We start from the raw sequence: 17495 nt of genomic DNA, 5'->3' as shown, positions 1-17495 counted from the left end.
TCCTGCTTAGATGCCATTTTGCCAGCAACTAACGTGATGTAAAAGGTCACGTCACTGTTGTGGAGCACTAGCACCATCTATTGGTCACAACTACTAGTAACACTAACCTATGTAATGGCATCAAATGTCCAAATGTTAGAAAAAATCTGGAGAAGGTGATACTGAATGAACATGGGTCTGTTACTGTACTAGAGGTTCTGAGAGAAAATTTTGATAATGGATTTACTGATGTAAAGAGGTTAAAATTTGATTTTAATATTTTTCCAACTACTTTTCAGTGAACACTGAAAAGGCATGAAGTTCAATGACAAAGTGCAATAGTATGAAGAGGTTCTACACTGCATAAAATGTGGAGATCTTCTACGAAAATATTCCTCATGAACAGCTCCCGCAGTTGTTTAAAATAACTGCTCGAGTTAGCAGTATGTTTGGAATCAAATATACATGTGAAACCATCTTTTTCAGCAAAGAAATTAACGACTATGTTCCTCTGACTGGAGCAATCTGTTTGATCAACAGCCACTGGGAACCTTTCCCCGCAACGCAGACAAGCTGCGCGTGCAGTGCGCTCTTTCGGGCTCCCAGCACTGCCCACAAGCTGCCACGCAGGCACCTCTCATGCTCAGCTGTGGTGTAGACAGTACTTTGTTTCGGAATTTATATAACCGAAAGGATGAAGAGTAAGAAAAGTTGGAATAATATTGATGCTGACCCAATTATGAAGAAGTTATTCTACAGTTAATAATTTCATTTTTGTGCTAATAACAAAGAGGGCCTTTTTATTCATTCTAACCAGAAATTTTTGAAAAAGAAATGTTCACATCAAGGGGTGAGGATGTGTTACATCGTCAGGTTTACAAAAAATAACGGTATATAATTACATACACCTATGGCAGAAGTAACACTTGCATAATCTATATTAAATTACATTGGATAATGGTCAAAATAACAAAACAGTCACAAAATTGTATTAATTCAGCATTTATTGTATTCTGTCTCTTACATATGCTGCACTTTTTTTTTTCGATTGAAGTCAGCTAATAGGTGTCCCCGCTTAAAGGAAGTCCCTCTAACAAAGGAATCACCTTTAAAGGTCAGGTATCCAAGTAGCGAAGGAATTAGCATATTTCATCAAAATATAGGAGGTATTAGAGATAAAGTTAATGATCTGCTTATGTTGACTGACATTATTGGTATACCGGAGCACCACTTAAATAATTTGACAGTTCAGAGGCTTACTTTACAAGGATACAGATTACCTGGCTGTGTTTAAGGAGTTCTTTGCAGAGTGGAGGAGTGAGCATGTACGTAAAAAACAGTATTCCATTTGAGTCTGTGAACTTATCACAGCACTGCACTGGACAGGTATTTCAGTGTTTTGCAGGGACAGTTGAATTTAGTGAAACTAAACTTCTAATTGTTATTGTTTGTAGGTCCCCTAACTCTGACTTCAGAGCATTTCTGCTCAAGCTAGAGAGGGTTCTTTGTTCACTTTACAGGAAGTACCAAAAATTACTTACATGTGGTGACTTCAATTTTAATTTTGTACATGATTGTGCAAGAAAAAGGATGTTGGTAGATCTCCTGAACTCATTTGATTTGATGCAGACTGTTTTTCTTTTTTCCAACCAGGGTGCAGGAGAAGAGAAGCACAGCCATAGACAATATTTTTATTCATTCTTCATTACTAGATGGGCATTCTGTTAGTAAAAGGGTGAATAGCCTTACAGCCTTATGCACAAATTTTAACACTAAATGTTACATACAGTTACAAACTATATAGGAAAGCTAATCCACTGGCAATCAAGTGTTTTTTGAAGCTCATTGAGGAACAAGAGTGGCATGATGTTTATAGTGCCGATAATATAGATGACAAATATAATGCTTTCCTTAACACACTTCTCATGCTCTTTGAGAGTTGCTTTCTATCAGGATGCTCTAAACAGGGTACTATCGGTAAAAGGGAGCCTGGGTGGCTGACTAGTGGGATAAGGGTATAAAACCATATGATCAGTCATCAAGTAAGTGTCTAGTCAGCAGCACAAGGTAGACGGTATAAAGTCAGTTCATAATAAAAATATTTCTGTCACTGATAAGTCAGATATATCTACAGTATTTAATAATCACTTCCTGAGTATTGCTGGTGAATTAAATAAAAACTTAGTTTCTACAAGGAATCATGTAACTCGCTTGAAAAATGCCTTTCCATGACTGAAATACTCCTATGTGATACTGACAACGGGGAGACTGAGTCAATAATTAAATCACAGAAGACTAACATCTCTCAATGGATATGATGAAGTACCTAGCAGAAAATTAAGGTACTCTACTGCACATTAGCCCCATACTTAGCCATATTCATAACTCTTTCTTTAAGAATGGTCAGTTTCCTGAATGATTAAAGTACTCAGTAATAATGTCACTTTATAAAAAGGTAGAAAGGGATAATGTAGACAATTTTAGACCTATTGCTAAACCATCACTTTGCTAGAGTTACTGAAAAGGCTATGTGTGTAAGGATAATTGATCATTTTATTTCACATAATTTGCTACCAAATGTACAGTTCGATTTTGGAAGTGGTTTAATGACTGAATATGTTAAATTCTTTATTCTCTGTGAGGTACTGGATAGGTTAAACATAAGGTTTCGAATGCTTGGAATCTTTTTTGATTTAACTGAGGTGGTTGATAGCGTTGACCACAAAATATTGCTCCAGAAGTTGGACCATTATGGAATATGGAGAGTAGCTTACATTTGGTTCAGCTCTTACTTTAACAACAGACAGCAAATGGCCATTACCCACACTGTTGAGAATGGCTGTGATGTGCAGTCTGAACAGAGCGCAGTCAAATGGGGGGTGGGTGTGCCCCCAGGGATCAGGACTGGGGCTACTCCTGTTGTTCCTTATCTATATAAATGACATGACCTCTAGTATCACAGGTGATTCTAAAATATTTCTGTTTGCTGATGACACTAATTTGGTACTAAAGGATGTTGTGTGCAACATTGGGACTGTTTCAAATAGTGCTGTTCATGGCATAAGTTCATGGCTTGTAGAAAATAAAATAACGCTAAATAACAGTAAGACTCAGTTTTTACAGTTTCTAACACACACTTCAACAAAAACTGATGTTTTAATTTCACAGAATGGGCATATGATTAGTGAAACTGAACAACTCAAATTTCTAGGTGTTCAGATAGATGGTAAACTGACGTGGGAAGCCCACGCCCACGACCTTGTTCAAAGACTTAATGCTGCCATATTTACTTCCCAAATGGTATCCGAAGTAAGTGATAATTTATAAATGAGTTAATGTATTAAATATTTGACATTACCCATTAAGCAAGATAAAGTTTAGGAAAGGTTCAAAATTACGTGTTAAGTTTGTTGGAAACTGGCAAGTGTTCTCATTTTCAAGTACTGGCTGAATATAGTGTGTGTAACTGGCTTGACTTGAATTACACTGCTTCAAGACGTATATACGGTTTGTACCTGTAATATTGTGTTAAGCCTGTTAACATAAGATGCACCTTTTAATGAGCATACTATGAGCATTTTCAATTTTTAAATTTGGCCAATAATTATATAAAATATGCAAAATAAATTTTTTGTTGCCAGTGGAAGGCGTTAGAGAGGCAAGCTACAACTTTGACTACGCACCGTGAACAGGGTTTGCCGGTTGGTAATGTAGATAGGTGATGTGAGAAACATAGCACATTAGAACTTAAAATAGAACATCCTAGGTTTGGGGTTAACAGATTGAATTGATTTTAGTCTTATCTAGGTGGTACGAAGTTGAAAACTGTTTACATTATAGCATGACCAGAATGACCTAACTCCACTGATGTGCTACAATTAGGGCTTATCTCAGGGTCCATTTATTTATTGTGAATTTTGATCTGAAGTCCATACAGTTACCCATGCTTCTATATCAAGGCTATGTCTTCAACTGACAGGTCACAATGAATTATAATGGTATTTTATTTGTAGAAGATATAATTATAATTGTAACAAATTATTGTCAGAAATGTAGCTATGGATCTTCAGTAGAGAACCAATTCTTAATTCAAAGTTAATAATCTTACTTTCAATTGTAATAACACACAGAATATCCAGATTCTTACGACAATTCTGTTCACGCAACCATTCGAGTCCTCTACAATGGCGAAATGATTACTGAGCAAGGAACTGCAGATTTCTGGTTCTGAATGCGCAGGTAGTTCTGGTCCCTCCTGCATATGCTGACAGCAGAGCAGCTGCCTTTAGAATTAGAATACTGTCAGACAAAATTGCTCCAGTGACGCACAAAGACTTGTTAACTTTGTATACTTTCATACCTTGGTGTTAAAACAAGGCAATATTTTGGGACAACTCAGTTTGGAATTTTTTAGCCGAAAAGTACAGCATTTGGGTCATGTGTGGAGTTGATCTGCAAAGCTCATGTAGTAGTCTGTACAAAATAAAGAAATTTCCATGTCGCAGTTTTTTTTTTTTTTTTTTTTTTTTTTTTTTACCAATGGTGGACAACATTGTGGTATTTACCACGTGAGCTAAATTAATATACTGTATCAAAAGCAGACATACATTGAGAAGACTGTAAAATGACAAGGAGACAGAATGGCTCACCAGTTTTTCTCTTAAGAGGAGAAATCCCATAGCTGCCAAGTAACACATTTAAAAGCAGAAAATACATCTATCTGCTTTTAATTGTGTATACTAGTAGTACTGGAATTATGCCTTATGAATACACTAACCAATCATTACACCTCCTCGTAATTCCGAGTAAGTACAGTATCAAAGCAAAATAATAAAATAAAAATTACCAAACACTAAAAAGTGACATAATTTGTGGTAAATGTTAAAGACTTTAAAACAGCCATATTAAGTTTTATTTCCCAATACTTTTGTATTTAAGCTGTGAAGATAATAAGATGACACCCGTCACCTAACTGTCAGAATGTGAGTTTTGTAAACACGAGAGGGGACATGTCGGCCTATGTACAGCTAGGGATACTCGTGAAGGTGGCAAAGTGGTTGCAGAATTGCCGGAGAGGAACATGGCACAGAATGGTGGGCTTCAAAAGCCTTAGGATAAATGGCTGTAGCTGATAATTCCAACACTAAGATATAACTCATGAACATCTTACAAGAAATCGATAATGACAATGAGGCATATGCACGACAACTTGAATGATGACTGTTGTACAAAAAATACTGAAACTACTCCATCACAATTACATGAATATTATTACATAACCCTTTTAAAAATTAATAAGTAGTAAATGCACTGAGCAATAATTACAGACAAAGTATAAGATGACAGCTCAGGGAGTCTGCCATAGTCACCAACTGACTTGCATTGCTAAGGAAAACACAGCCCAAATTCTAGAACACAGCGAATTATGTAAATGTTCTCCACATCAACTGTGGGCTGTTGAATGGTCTATAAGATACACACCATGTATGGCTATGTAGAAACCAGATGTTGGACCTATAACAAGGTCAGAATAGCAGAGTGGTTGACAGCTTGACATGGAAAAGGCTGATATTGATGATACACTGCTACCCACATGCCGAAAAGACCATGGCAGAAAATACTGTGAGATTCGGTACTGAAGTCCTTCCAATTTGCAGTGATGGGTTTATGGGTTTGCTTTGTAGGATCTATTAGGCTTATCAATTTTGCTATAAGCTGCAGACTTTTTTTTGAAATAAAGAAAACACTAGTAAAAAGGAGAAAAGCAGCTGGTGAAAAGGATCACAACAGTTACGTTACCAGCCTTAGCTATTGACCACAGGGAAAAAAGACACTGGCAAATGGCGTGACCAAACTCATTCCCTCATTGGCTGTTGCTATGGTAGCTGTCACATAACAGCTAACTGCCCATCAGTTTGTTATGCCATTCAGGTATAGCAATTCTAGAAAAAAGAAATATGTATTTATATCTGCTAGTATGTGGATAAATGTGGGGCTTTGTGTTGAACTATGATCACGAAAGAAACCAATAGAGGTTGGCCAGAACTATCTTGTTTACAGTACTGTCAACCCCAACAAGCAACTGCACGATAACCATTACCGAATGCTTTGTGCCCCCCATTTTGCTTTGGCTTATACTTCACCCTTTGTTTTCTTTCCTTATTTTGAGTATGAGTCTCATACTATCGGAACGGATTGACAATTTCTATGACAGTATGTCAGTTCTGTTCTTGCAGAAACATGGGACATAGCTGTAGCCTGGCTGCCCTGCGAGAGGAAGGCGAAGTTCATTCTCCCGCACTGGTCCTCACCCCTCAGACAGTCAAAATTCTCATTTGTGTATGCTCACAGCCAACAGCCATGTTATAGTGTCCCAGGGTGACTACTCAAACTGTGTGTGTGTGTGTGTGTGTGTGTGTGTGTGTGTGTGTGTGTGTGTGTGTGTGTGGTGGGGGTGGGGGGTGGTGGAGGTAGCATCACACAGTAACTACTTTTCTTTCCACTCTGCTGAGATACTTTGACTGCAGTTTTTAAACACTGATAATTTGTACAGAATAATATTCGTGTAATTAACATACTTCGATATATTAAGCATTGTAAAATCTGAGACTTACAAAACTCAGTACAATTTAATTCAAATGCTAGGTTAAAACACAGAACTCCCTGAGATTTTATGAAATTCCTGAAGTCCCCTGATTTTTTTCCCACTAAAATGTAATTCCCTGAGAATTCCAGGCTATCCAGGTTTTCCATAAGAATCGCCATCCTGTGTCCATGTTTACAGTGCCCAGAAAACAAAACAGGTGAATATGTTTCTAAGCAGAGGAAAAAATGCTCCTCCTCAATGGGAACAATGAAGTTTAAATAGAGCCAAAAGAAGAAAAAAAGTGAAGACCATTTAGAGGGAAAAAAGAAATTTTCGAAATTTGTGTTAAGTTCCTATGGGACCAAACTGCTTACACACCCCTTCATCTAACTTAAACTAACTTATGATACGGACAACACACACACACCCATGCCTGAGGACTCAAAATTCTGACGGAGGGAGCCACAAAAACCATGGCAAGGTGCCTCAGACCGCATGACAGTGGGAGGGTGAATTTTTGAAGTTTTTGCAAAAGCAAACATTGTACTAATTGTAGAGAAAAAGCTAGTGTATGTTATTATTATTATTATTATTTTATCTTCCATAACTTTTTTATGGCCAGTTTCGTCCTCAGGCACAGTTATGAACAACAGTTAATTCCAAATTCATCACCCACATTGAGAAGAGAAAGTTGAAAGAGTCCTTGTTGGAACTGAAGTCACAACTTCTCCTCTAACACATTTATGGTCAAAGAAGGCTAGGGCACAGCTGATAGTGGATACCTCTCCGGAGAAATATTCTGCTGCACACTGCACAACCACCCCCTGGCTGGTCTGGGGCCTAAGTTTTCAGACGGCAGTGCAACAGGGTGACTCCCATATCTCCCAGGAACTCTCCTGACACTTGCCCATACTTTACTGAATAATTTATGAAGTTCGGGAATTCATGACAAAATCTCTTGCTCCGCTCCATAATTATTTGGGGCATTTTTTCCTATCTGTTTAGGATGGGCAAGATTATCACTAGTTGAACTGCAACTTGATATTCATCATTTCACCAGGGTAGTGGCCTAAAGACGGAATAGATGTGTTAGCAGATGTGATATTCATGGCTATAATGTGACAAAATCAGGCATGATGTTTTACTACAACATAGGTAAAATATTCCGGAGGTAAAATAGTCCCCCATTCGCATCTCCGGGCAGGGACTACTCAAGAGGATGTCGTTATCAGGAGAAAGACAACTGGCGTTCTACGGATCGGAGTGCGGAATGTCAGATCCCTTAATCGGACAGGTAGATTAGAAAATTTAAAAAGGGAAATGGACAGGTTAAAGTTAGATATAGTGGAAATTAGTGAAGTCTGGTGGCAGGAGGAACAAGACCTCTGGTCAGGTGACTACAGGGTTATAAACACAAAATCAAATAGGGGTAATGCAGGAGTAGGTTTAATAATGAATAGGAAAATAGGAACGTGGGTAAGATACTACAAACAGCATAGTGAACGCATTATTGTGGCCAAGATAGATACGAAGCCCACACCTACTACAGTAGTACAAGTTTATATGCCAACTAGCTCTGCAGATGACAAAGAAATTGAAGAAATGTATGATGAAATAAAAGAAATTATTCAGATACTGAAGGGAGATGAAAATTTAATAGTCATGGGTGACTGGAATTCGAGTGTAGGAAAAGGGAGAGAAGGAAACGTAGTAGGTGGATATGGATTGGGACTAAGAAATGAAAGAGGAAGCCGCCTGGTAGAATTTTGCACAGAGCACAACTTAATCATAGCTAACACTTGGTTTAAGAATCATAAAAGAAGGTTGTATACATGGAAGAACCCTGGAGATACTAAAAGGTATCAGATAGATTATATAATGGTAAGGCAGAGATTTAGGAACCAGGTTTTAAATTGTAAGACATTTCCAGGGGCAGATGTGGACTCTGACCACAATCTATTGGTTATGACCTGTAGATTAAAACTGAAGAAACTGCAAAAATGTGGGAAATTAAGGAGATGGGACCTGGATAAACTGAAAGAACCAGAGGTTGTACAGAGTTTCAGAGAGAGCATAAGGGAACAATTGTTAGGAATGGGAGAAATAAATACAGTAGAAGAAGAATGGGTAGCTTTGAGGGACGAGGTAGTGAAAGCAGCAGAGGATCAAGTAGGTAAAAAGGTGAGGGCTAGTAGAAATCCTTGGGTAACAGAAGAAATACTGAATTTAATTGATGAAAGGAGAAAATATAAAAATGCAGTAAATGAAGCAGGCAAAAAGGAATACAAATGTCTCAAAACTGAGATCAACAGGAAGTGCAAAATGGCTAAGCAGGGATGGCTAGAGGACAAATGTAAGGATGTAGAGGCTTATCTCACTAGGGGTAAGATAGATACTGCCTACAGGAAAATTAAAGAGACATTTGGAGATAAGAGAACCACTTGTATGAACATCAAGAGCTCAGATGGAAACCCAGTTCTAAGCAAAGAAGGGAAAGCAGAAAGGTGGAAGGAGTATATAGAGGATCTATACAAGGGCGATGTACTTGAGGATAATATTATGGAAATGGAAGAGGATGTAGATGAAGATGAAATGGGAGATACGATACTGCGTGAAGAGTTTGATAGAGCACTGAAATATCTGAGTTGAAACAAGGCCCCCAGAGTAGACAACATTCCATTGGAACTACTGACGGCTTTGGGAGAGCCATTCCTGACAAAACTCTACCATCTGTTGAGCAAGATGTATGAAACAGGCGAAATACCCTCAGACTTCAAGAAGAATATAATAATCCCAAAGAAAGCAGGTGTTGACAGATGTGAAAATTACCGAACAATAAGTTTAATAAGCCATAGCTGCAAAATATTAACACGAATTCTTTACAGACGAATGGAAAAACTAGTAGAAGCCGACCTCGGGGAAGATCAGTTTGGATTCCGTAGAAATACTGGAACACGTGAGGCAATACTGACCTTACGACTTATCTTAGAAGAAAGAGTAAGGAAAGGCAAACCTACGTTTCTAGCATTTGTAGACTTAGAGAAAGCGTTTGACAATGTTGACTGGAATACTCTCTTTCAAATTCTAAAGGTGGCAGGGGTAAAATACAGAGAGCGAAAGGCTATTTACAATTTGTACAGACACCAGATAGCAGTTATAAGAGTCGAGGGGCATGAAAGGGAAGCAGTGGTTGGGAAGGGAGTAAGACAGGGTTGTAGCCTCTCCCTGATGTTATTCAATCTGTATATTGAGCAAGCAATAAAGGAAACAAAAGAAAATTTCGGAGTAGGTATTAAAATCCATGGAGAAGAAATAAAAACTTTGAGGTTCGCCGATGACATTGTCAGTCTGTCAGAGACAGCAAGGGACTTGGAAGAGCAGTTGAATGGAATGGACAATGTCTTGAGAGGAGTATATAAGATGAACATCAACAAAAGAAAAACGAGGATAATGGAATGTAGTCGAATTAAGTCGGGTGATGCTGAGGGAATTAGATTAGGAAATGAGACACTTAAAGTAGTAAATGAGGTTTGCTATTTGGGGATCAAAATAACTGATGATGGTCGAAGTAGAGAGGATATAAAATGTATACTGGCAATGGCAAGGAAAGCGTTTCTGAAGAAGAGAAATTTGTTAACATCGAATATAGATTTAAATGTTAGGAAGTCTTTTCTGGAAGTATTTGTATGGAGTGTAGCCATGTATGGAAGTGGAACATGGACGATAACTAGTTTGGACAAGAAGAGAATAGAAGCTTTCGAAATGTGGTGCTACAGAAGAATGCTGAAGATTAGATGGATAGATCACATAACTAATGAGGAAGTATTGGATAGGATTGGGGAGAAGAGAAGTTTGTGGCACAACTTGACAAGAAGAAGGGATCCGTTGATAGGACATGTTCTGAGGCATCAAGGGATCACCAATTTAATATTGGAGGGCAGCGTGGAGGATAAAAATCGCAGAGGGAGACCAAGAGATGAATACACTAAGAAGATTCAGAAGGATGTAGGTTGCAGAAGGTACTGAGAGATGAAGCAACTTGCACAGGATAGAGTAGCATGGAGAGCTGCATCAAACCAGTCTCAGGACCACCACCACCACCACCACCACCACCACCACCACAACAACAACATGTTATAAAAAGAACATAAATAATTTAAAAGGACATGTAACAATTCATCCAATGGTAAAGCTTCTGAGTATTGTTTAGTGTTATTTCCCACAAACTGTTAATTTTAAATTGTTTATGCACTATTCTTACTTGTACTTTGCACATACATTTATTTATCATCATCACAGTTTTGTTACTTCAAAAGGTACATACCTGCATCAGTACTTTTGTGTGTCCAAATGCATCCAATTATTCTTGGTTTTAGGCGCTCCGTCTTTTGTTTCATTTCTTCTTCAAATTCGTGCTCCAGTAATTTAAGTTTAGCCTTCTGGGACTCGGGTGACTAAAATGAATGCAAATCTAACAAGTGATAATGTCTAACAAAAAATATACAAAGTGAGCAAGAGAGAAACTGAAGTAATAAAGAAAGAGAGAGAGAGAGAGAGAGAGAGAGAGAGAGAGAGAGAGAGAGAGAGTGTGTGTGTGTGTGTGTGTGTGTGTGTGTGTGTGTGTGTGTGTGTGTGTGTCTCGAGGGGGTTAGACGCTATTTTGCTTGTGCCCTTGATAGCTGAAGCTAAAACACACACACACACACACACACACACACACACACACACACACACACACCACCTTGTCCACAGGGTAGTAGTAGTGTTTACTGAGCAAAACTTACCAAAGTTTCTGTATCCTCATCGTCACCATGTAGGTTTTCTTCGTCACTTAAATATCCATGAGGTACAAAGAAATCATTGTCAACCTCATATTCATCTTCTGACTCCTTTTCATCATCTGAGCCATGTAATGACTCTCCAGGTTCCTCTTCTTCCCATTCATCATCAGAGTCCACTTCATAGTCAAACAATTTCTGGAATTTAAAGTCATTATAGTAAAGCATGTGTTTTGTGTATGTATTTGTAGAAACAAACTATGAGAGAAGAAAGAATTAGTAGTAACACAATAAACAAAATCATCAAAGTGCAAAGGAGTAACAAATACAAAGATTATTCACATGTTCATGCCTTATACAGTGTACACTGTGATATTAACTCATTGCTTACGAGGAAACAACAGAATCAATGTCAAATAAGTGGTAACTATTCAGAAACTACAAAGGTGGATTTGAGTGGCCATAATTACATCTACATCTATACTATGCAAACCACAGTGACATACGTGGTAGAGATTATGTCCCATACTAAGAGGCTATAAGGGTTTATATATCGTTTCATTCATGTATGGAATGTGGGACGAATGAATATTTAAATTCCTCCATTGTACTGTAATTAATCTTATCTTGTCCTCACAATCTCTATGTGAGCAATACATAGAAGGTATAGTATTTGCATAGAGTCATAATTTAACGGCTTTTGCACGATAGTTGTCTTCTTCAAGAGTCTTCCAGTTCAGTTTCTTCAGAATCTCTGCAATACTATCCTCAGGCCAAACAAACCGGCAACCGTTCGTGTTGCCCTTCTCTGTATATGTTCAATATCCCATGTTAGTCCCGTCTGGTACACATCCCACACTGTTGAGCAATATTCTACAATGTGTCACATGAGTAAATTGTAAGCAATCTCCTTTGTAGACTGTCTGCACTTCCCTGGTATTCTACCAATGAACCAACGTCTATCAGCAGCTTTACCTACAACTGAGCCATGTGACCATTCCATTTCATATTGCTACAGAATGTTACATCCAGACATATTTACAAGTTAGCTGATTCCCGCTGTGACTCAGTGATATTATTGTCATAAGATATTATGTATTTTTATTTTGTTAAGTGCACAATTTTACAGTTCTGAATATTTAAATTAAGCTGACAATCTTTGCACCCCTTTGAAATTTTATAAGATCTAACTTAATAATTAGGCAGCTTCTTTCAGACAATATTTCATTACACATAACTGCACCATCTGCAAAAAGTCTAAGGTTGCTATTAATACTGTCTACAATGTCACTGATATGCAACATGAACAGCAACCATCAATAGTCCCAGCACACTTCCCTGTGGCAGACCTGATTTACTTCTACATCTACCAATGGCTCTCCATCTAAGGTAACTTACTGTGTCTTCCCTAACAAAAAATCTTCAACCCATATTTGAAAAGAAGAATATATGTGGTACTGAGTCAAATGCTTTACAGAATCTGAGAAATACTGCACCTACCTGACTGCCTTGCTCCAAAGCTTTCAGCATGTCATGAGAGAAAAGTGTGAGCTGGGTTTCAGATGATCAATGTTTTCAGGATCCATGTTAGCTGGCATGGAGAAGGTCATTGGATTCAAGATACCTCGTTACTGAGCTCAGTGTATGTTCTCAGATTCTATGACAAATTGATGTCGAGGACACTGGAAGGTAGTTTGTCCATAACTTCTACAGTCCATCAGTTACTAAGGTGTTACCTCTGCTTTCCTGCAACTACTGAGCATGGTTTTCTGTTCAAGGACTCTATGATAGATTATAAAAAGAGGGGCTAACTCAGCCGCAAATTCAGTACAGAATCTGATGGATTTTATCAGGCTCTGGAGCTTTGTTCAATTTTAATGATTTCACGTGTTTCTCAACACTACTAACAATAATACTCATTTTACTAATCTTTTCTGCAATACAAGAATTAAATTGTGTCAGTTCTCCTGGGTTTTCCTAGCTGTGGTGATCTTCAGTCCAGAGACTGGTTTGATGCAGCTCTCCATGCTACTCTGTCCTGTGCAAGATTCATCATCTCCAAATAACTACTGCAACCCATATCCTTCTGAATCTGCTTAGTGTATTCATCTCTTGGCCTCCCTCTGCAATTTTTACCCTCCAAGTTTCCCTCCAATACTAAATTGGTGATCCCTTGATGCCTCAGAACAACTTCTACCAATTTATCCCTTCTTCTAGTCAAGTTATGCCACAAATTCCTCTTCTCCCAAACTCTATTAAGTACCTCCTCATTAGTTATGTGATATACCCCATAATCTTCAGCATTCTTCTGTGCCACCACATTTCAAAAGCTTGTATTCTCTTTTTGTCTAAACTATTTATCGTCCATTTTTCACTTCTTGAGAAACGCTTTCCTTGCCATAGACAGTCTACATTTTATATCCTCTCTACTTCGACCACCATCAGTTATTTTGCTCACCAAATAGCAAAACTCATCTACTACTTTAAGAGTGTCGTTTCCCTCAGCATCACATGACTTCATTCTACTACATTCTATTATCCTCGTTTTGCTTTTGTGGATGTTCATCTTATATCCTACTTTCAAGACACTGTCCATTCCGTTCAGCTGCTCTTTGCTGTCTCTGTCAGAATTACAATGTCATTGGCAAACCTCAAAGTTTTTATTTCTTCTCCACGTATTTTAATTCCCACTCCAAATCTTTCTTGTGTTTCCTTTACTGCTAGCTCAATACACAGATTAAATAACATCAGTGATAGGCTAAAGCCGCCCCCCCCCCCCCCCCCTCAACCACTGCTTCCCTTTTGTGCCCCTCGACTCTTCTAACTGCTATCTGGTACCTGTACAAATTGTAAATAGCCTTTTTATCCCTGTATTTTACCCCTGCCACCTTCAGAATTTGAAATGGGGCATTCCAGTCAACATTGCCAAAAGCTTTTCTCAAAGTCTACAACACTAGAAACAAATTTGCTCTTCTTAACCTATCTATCAAGGTAAGTCATAGGGTCAGTTTTACCTTGCATGTTTCAACATTTTTTGGGATTGGAGTTTTTATATTCTTCTTGACATCTGAGGGTATTTCGTCTGTCTATAATATGTATAATCTTACTCACCAGATGGAAGCATTTTGTCATGGTTGGCTATCCCATGGGTATCAGTAGTTCTAATGGAATGTTGCCTACTCCGGGGGCTTGTTTTGACTTTTCCTCTATGTCCTCTTCCATTTCCATAACATTGGCCTCAAGTACATCACCCTTGTACAGACTCTCTATATACTCCTTCCACCTTTCTCTTCTTTGCTTAGGACTGCTTTTCCATCTAAGCTCTTGATAGTAATACAGGTGATTCTCTTTTCTCCAAAGGTCTCTTTATTTAATTTTCCTGTAGACAGAATCTATCTTACCCCTAGTGATGTAAGCTCCTACATCCTTACATTTGCCCTCCAGCCATCCCTTTTAACCATTTTGCACTTCCTGTCAATCTCACTTTTTGAACCATTTGTACTCCTTTTCACCTGCTTCATTTACTGCATTTTTATATCTTCTCCTTTCATCAATTAAATTCAACATCTCTTGTGTTACCCATGGATTTCTACTAGCCCTTGTCTTTTTATCTACTTGATCCTCTGCTGCTTTCACTATTTTCTCTCTCAAAGCTACCCATTCTTATTCTACTGAATTTCTTTCCCCAGTTCTTGTCAATCATTCCCTAATGCTCTCTCTGAAACACTCTACAACATCTGGTTCTTTCAGTTTATCCAGGCCCCATCTGCTTGAAATCCTACCATTTAGCAATTTCTTCAGTTTTACTCCACAGTTCAAAACAAATAAATTGTGGCCAGAATCCACATCTGCAGCTGGAAATTCCTCACAATTTAAAACCTTGTTCCTAAATCTCTGTTTTGTCACTATATAATCAATCTGAAACCTCCCAGTGTCTGCAGGCCTCTTCCATGCATACAACCGTCTTTCACGATTCATAAACCAAGTATTAGCTACGATTAAGTTACACTCTGTGCAAAATTCTACCATGCGGCTTTCTCTTTCATTCCTTACTGCCAGTCCATATTCACCTACCTTTCCCTTCTCTTCCTTTTCATACTATCGAATTCCAGTTCCCCACGACTATTAAATTTTCGTCACCCGTAACTATCTGAATAATTTCTTTTATCACATCATACATTTCTTCAGTCTCTTCATAATCTGTGGAGCTAGTTGGAATATAGGCTTTTACTGCTGTGGTAGGTGTGGGTTTAGTGTCTATCTTGGCTACAATAATGTGTTTGCTTTGCTGTTCATAGTAACTTACTTGTGTTCCTACTTCTTTAATTCATTATTAAACCCACTCCTGCATTACCCTTATTTGATTTTATATTTATAACCCTATATTCACCTGGCCAGATGTCTTGTTCCTCTTGCCACCGAACTTCACTAATTCCCACCTCATTTAACTGTAACCTATCCATTTCTGTTTTAAAGCTTTTTAACCTACCTGCCCAACTAAGGGATCTGACATTCCATGTTCCGATCCGCAGAATTGCCAGTTTTTTTCCCTCCTGATAACGATGTCCTCCTGAGTCATCACTGTCTCAAGAGCCAAATGAGGGACTATTTTACCTATGGAATACTTTACCCAAGAGGGTGCCATCATCATATAACCATACAGCAAAGCAATATGCCCTCAGGAAAAATTACGGCTGTAGTTTCCCCCTGCTTTCAGTCATTCACAGTAGCAACACAGCAAGGCCATTATGGCTGATGTTACAAGGGCAGATCAGTCAGTCCCCTGGAACTGTTCCTCTTCAGGAACTACATGGTGTCTGGCCTCTCCATTGTGGTAGCACCTGTGGTACGACTATCTATATCACTGAGGGATTCAAGCCACACCAACAATGGCAAAGTCCGTATGTCATGGGGAGGGGGGAGTTTCTTTGTAAAGGAAAATTTGAAAGTGGACAGAAGGTTTCTACTTTTGCTTTGGTACTCTATTTCAGTCCTGTCTCATACTTGAGTTATTGGACATTAAATCTGGTAATACTAACAGCTTTTACATAGGACTAGAATTACTTTGGGTTTTGTAGAAGGTTGTTCGACAGTATTCTGTTACGGCAGTCACTGGAAACTTCACACATTTCTCTCAACAGCCAAATGTGTTGCTTTTATATTCACCTCCGTACAAAAATATAAGAGATTTATTAAGCTCACATTTATCAAAACTGGATAATAATCATTACACTGAAAGCTGACCAGCCCACGGACTTGTTCCCATGCCACTTCTGGGATTTGGGTTGGCACGTTGGCCCTAGGTGGATTAACAATGCTAGCTGTTACACTGGTCAACCTACAGGTGGTTTTTTGGCAGCTTCCCACATCTCACTATGTGAATATCGTGATCGTACGAATGACTCGCCTCACTTACACGATTTGCAAATATGCAGAATAACACTCTCATGGGTAACACTAAAGTCACACCTCTGGTGCACATGAATTCTGTCCCTGAAGGGAAATGGGTGGCAACAGGAAGGGTATCAGGCCACCCTCCAGCACTAGTTAGCGAAATATAGCAATTAACACATTGATACCGTGACGATATATGATAAAGGTCAGCAGAAAGAAGAAATTTGAAGAAAGTCAACTGTATAAAAACAGTATTGATGAAGGCCGTATTGCTTCAGTAGTCCTGCTGGACATCAATATGGAACATATCATTGCGCTGTGTAATTAGCTTCAATGTTGAATGGAGACATGCAAGCCAATTGCTGTATCAAAGGTACAAAAGTAATGCTATTGCCTGGGGTCTCTCAAACATGAATGAAGAACACTTAATGGATGGATAATGTCAACTAATTTTGTTTACTTGCAAAATGCACTACATTAAACTGATACAGCACTGAGCAGACACAGTAAAAATTTTTAAGATGACACAGATTAAGGACATATGTGCAAACCTCATCTTTGTTGAATGGCTTTCTCTGGGATATGACTGAGCTTTTCTTGCGCCAAGTTCCCCAGTAAGGTGGCCGCCTGTTGTCCCAGAACTGCAGGAGCTTCGGCCGTGGCAGGTTTATTTCTGGGTGCAGCTCCACCACCTGGTTGTCAGCCCCACCAATAATCTCGTCCTCGGGATCATCTGGTATCACAGATGAATAAATGCA

At 38.6% G+C, this 17495-nt stretch overlaps 1 protein-coding gene across 2 annotated transcripts in view; it reads right to left on the bottom strand.

The window, feature by feature from the left end:
* Positions 1 to 17495, bottom strand: part of LOC126281360 (chromatin assembly factor 1 subunit A-like) — a 90099-nt gene that overhangs the window by 16395 nt on the left and 56209 nt on the right. For both annotated transcript variants that reach the window (XM_049980272.1, XM_049980270.1), the window contains exons 8-10: positions 17289 to 17470; positions 11350 to 11541; positions 10890 to 11019 (exon numbers count right to left, since the gene is read on the bottom strand). In XM_049980272.1, coding sequence (XP_049836229.1) covers positions 10890 to 11019; positions 11350 to 11541; positions 17289 to 17470 — 504 coding nt within the window. The remainder of the gene's footprint in view (positions 1 to 10889; positions 11020 to 11349; positions 11542 to 17288; positions 17471 to 17495) is intronic.

Source organism: Schistocerca gregaria, chromosome 7 (genome assembly GCF_023897955.1).
Source record: "Schistocerca gregaria isolate iqSchGreg1 chromosome 7, iqSchGreg1.2, whole genome shotgun sequence".
Taxonomy (NCBI): domain Eukaryota; kingdom Metazoa; phylum Arthropoda; class Insecta; order Orthoptera; family Acrididae; genus Schistocerca; species Schistocerca gregaria.
Note: the sequence above shows the minus strand (reverse complement) of the source record. Positions and strands in the feature narration are given on the sequence as shown.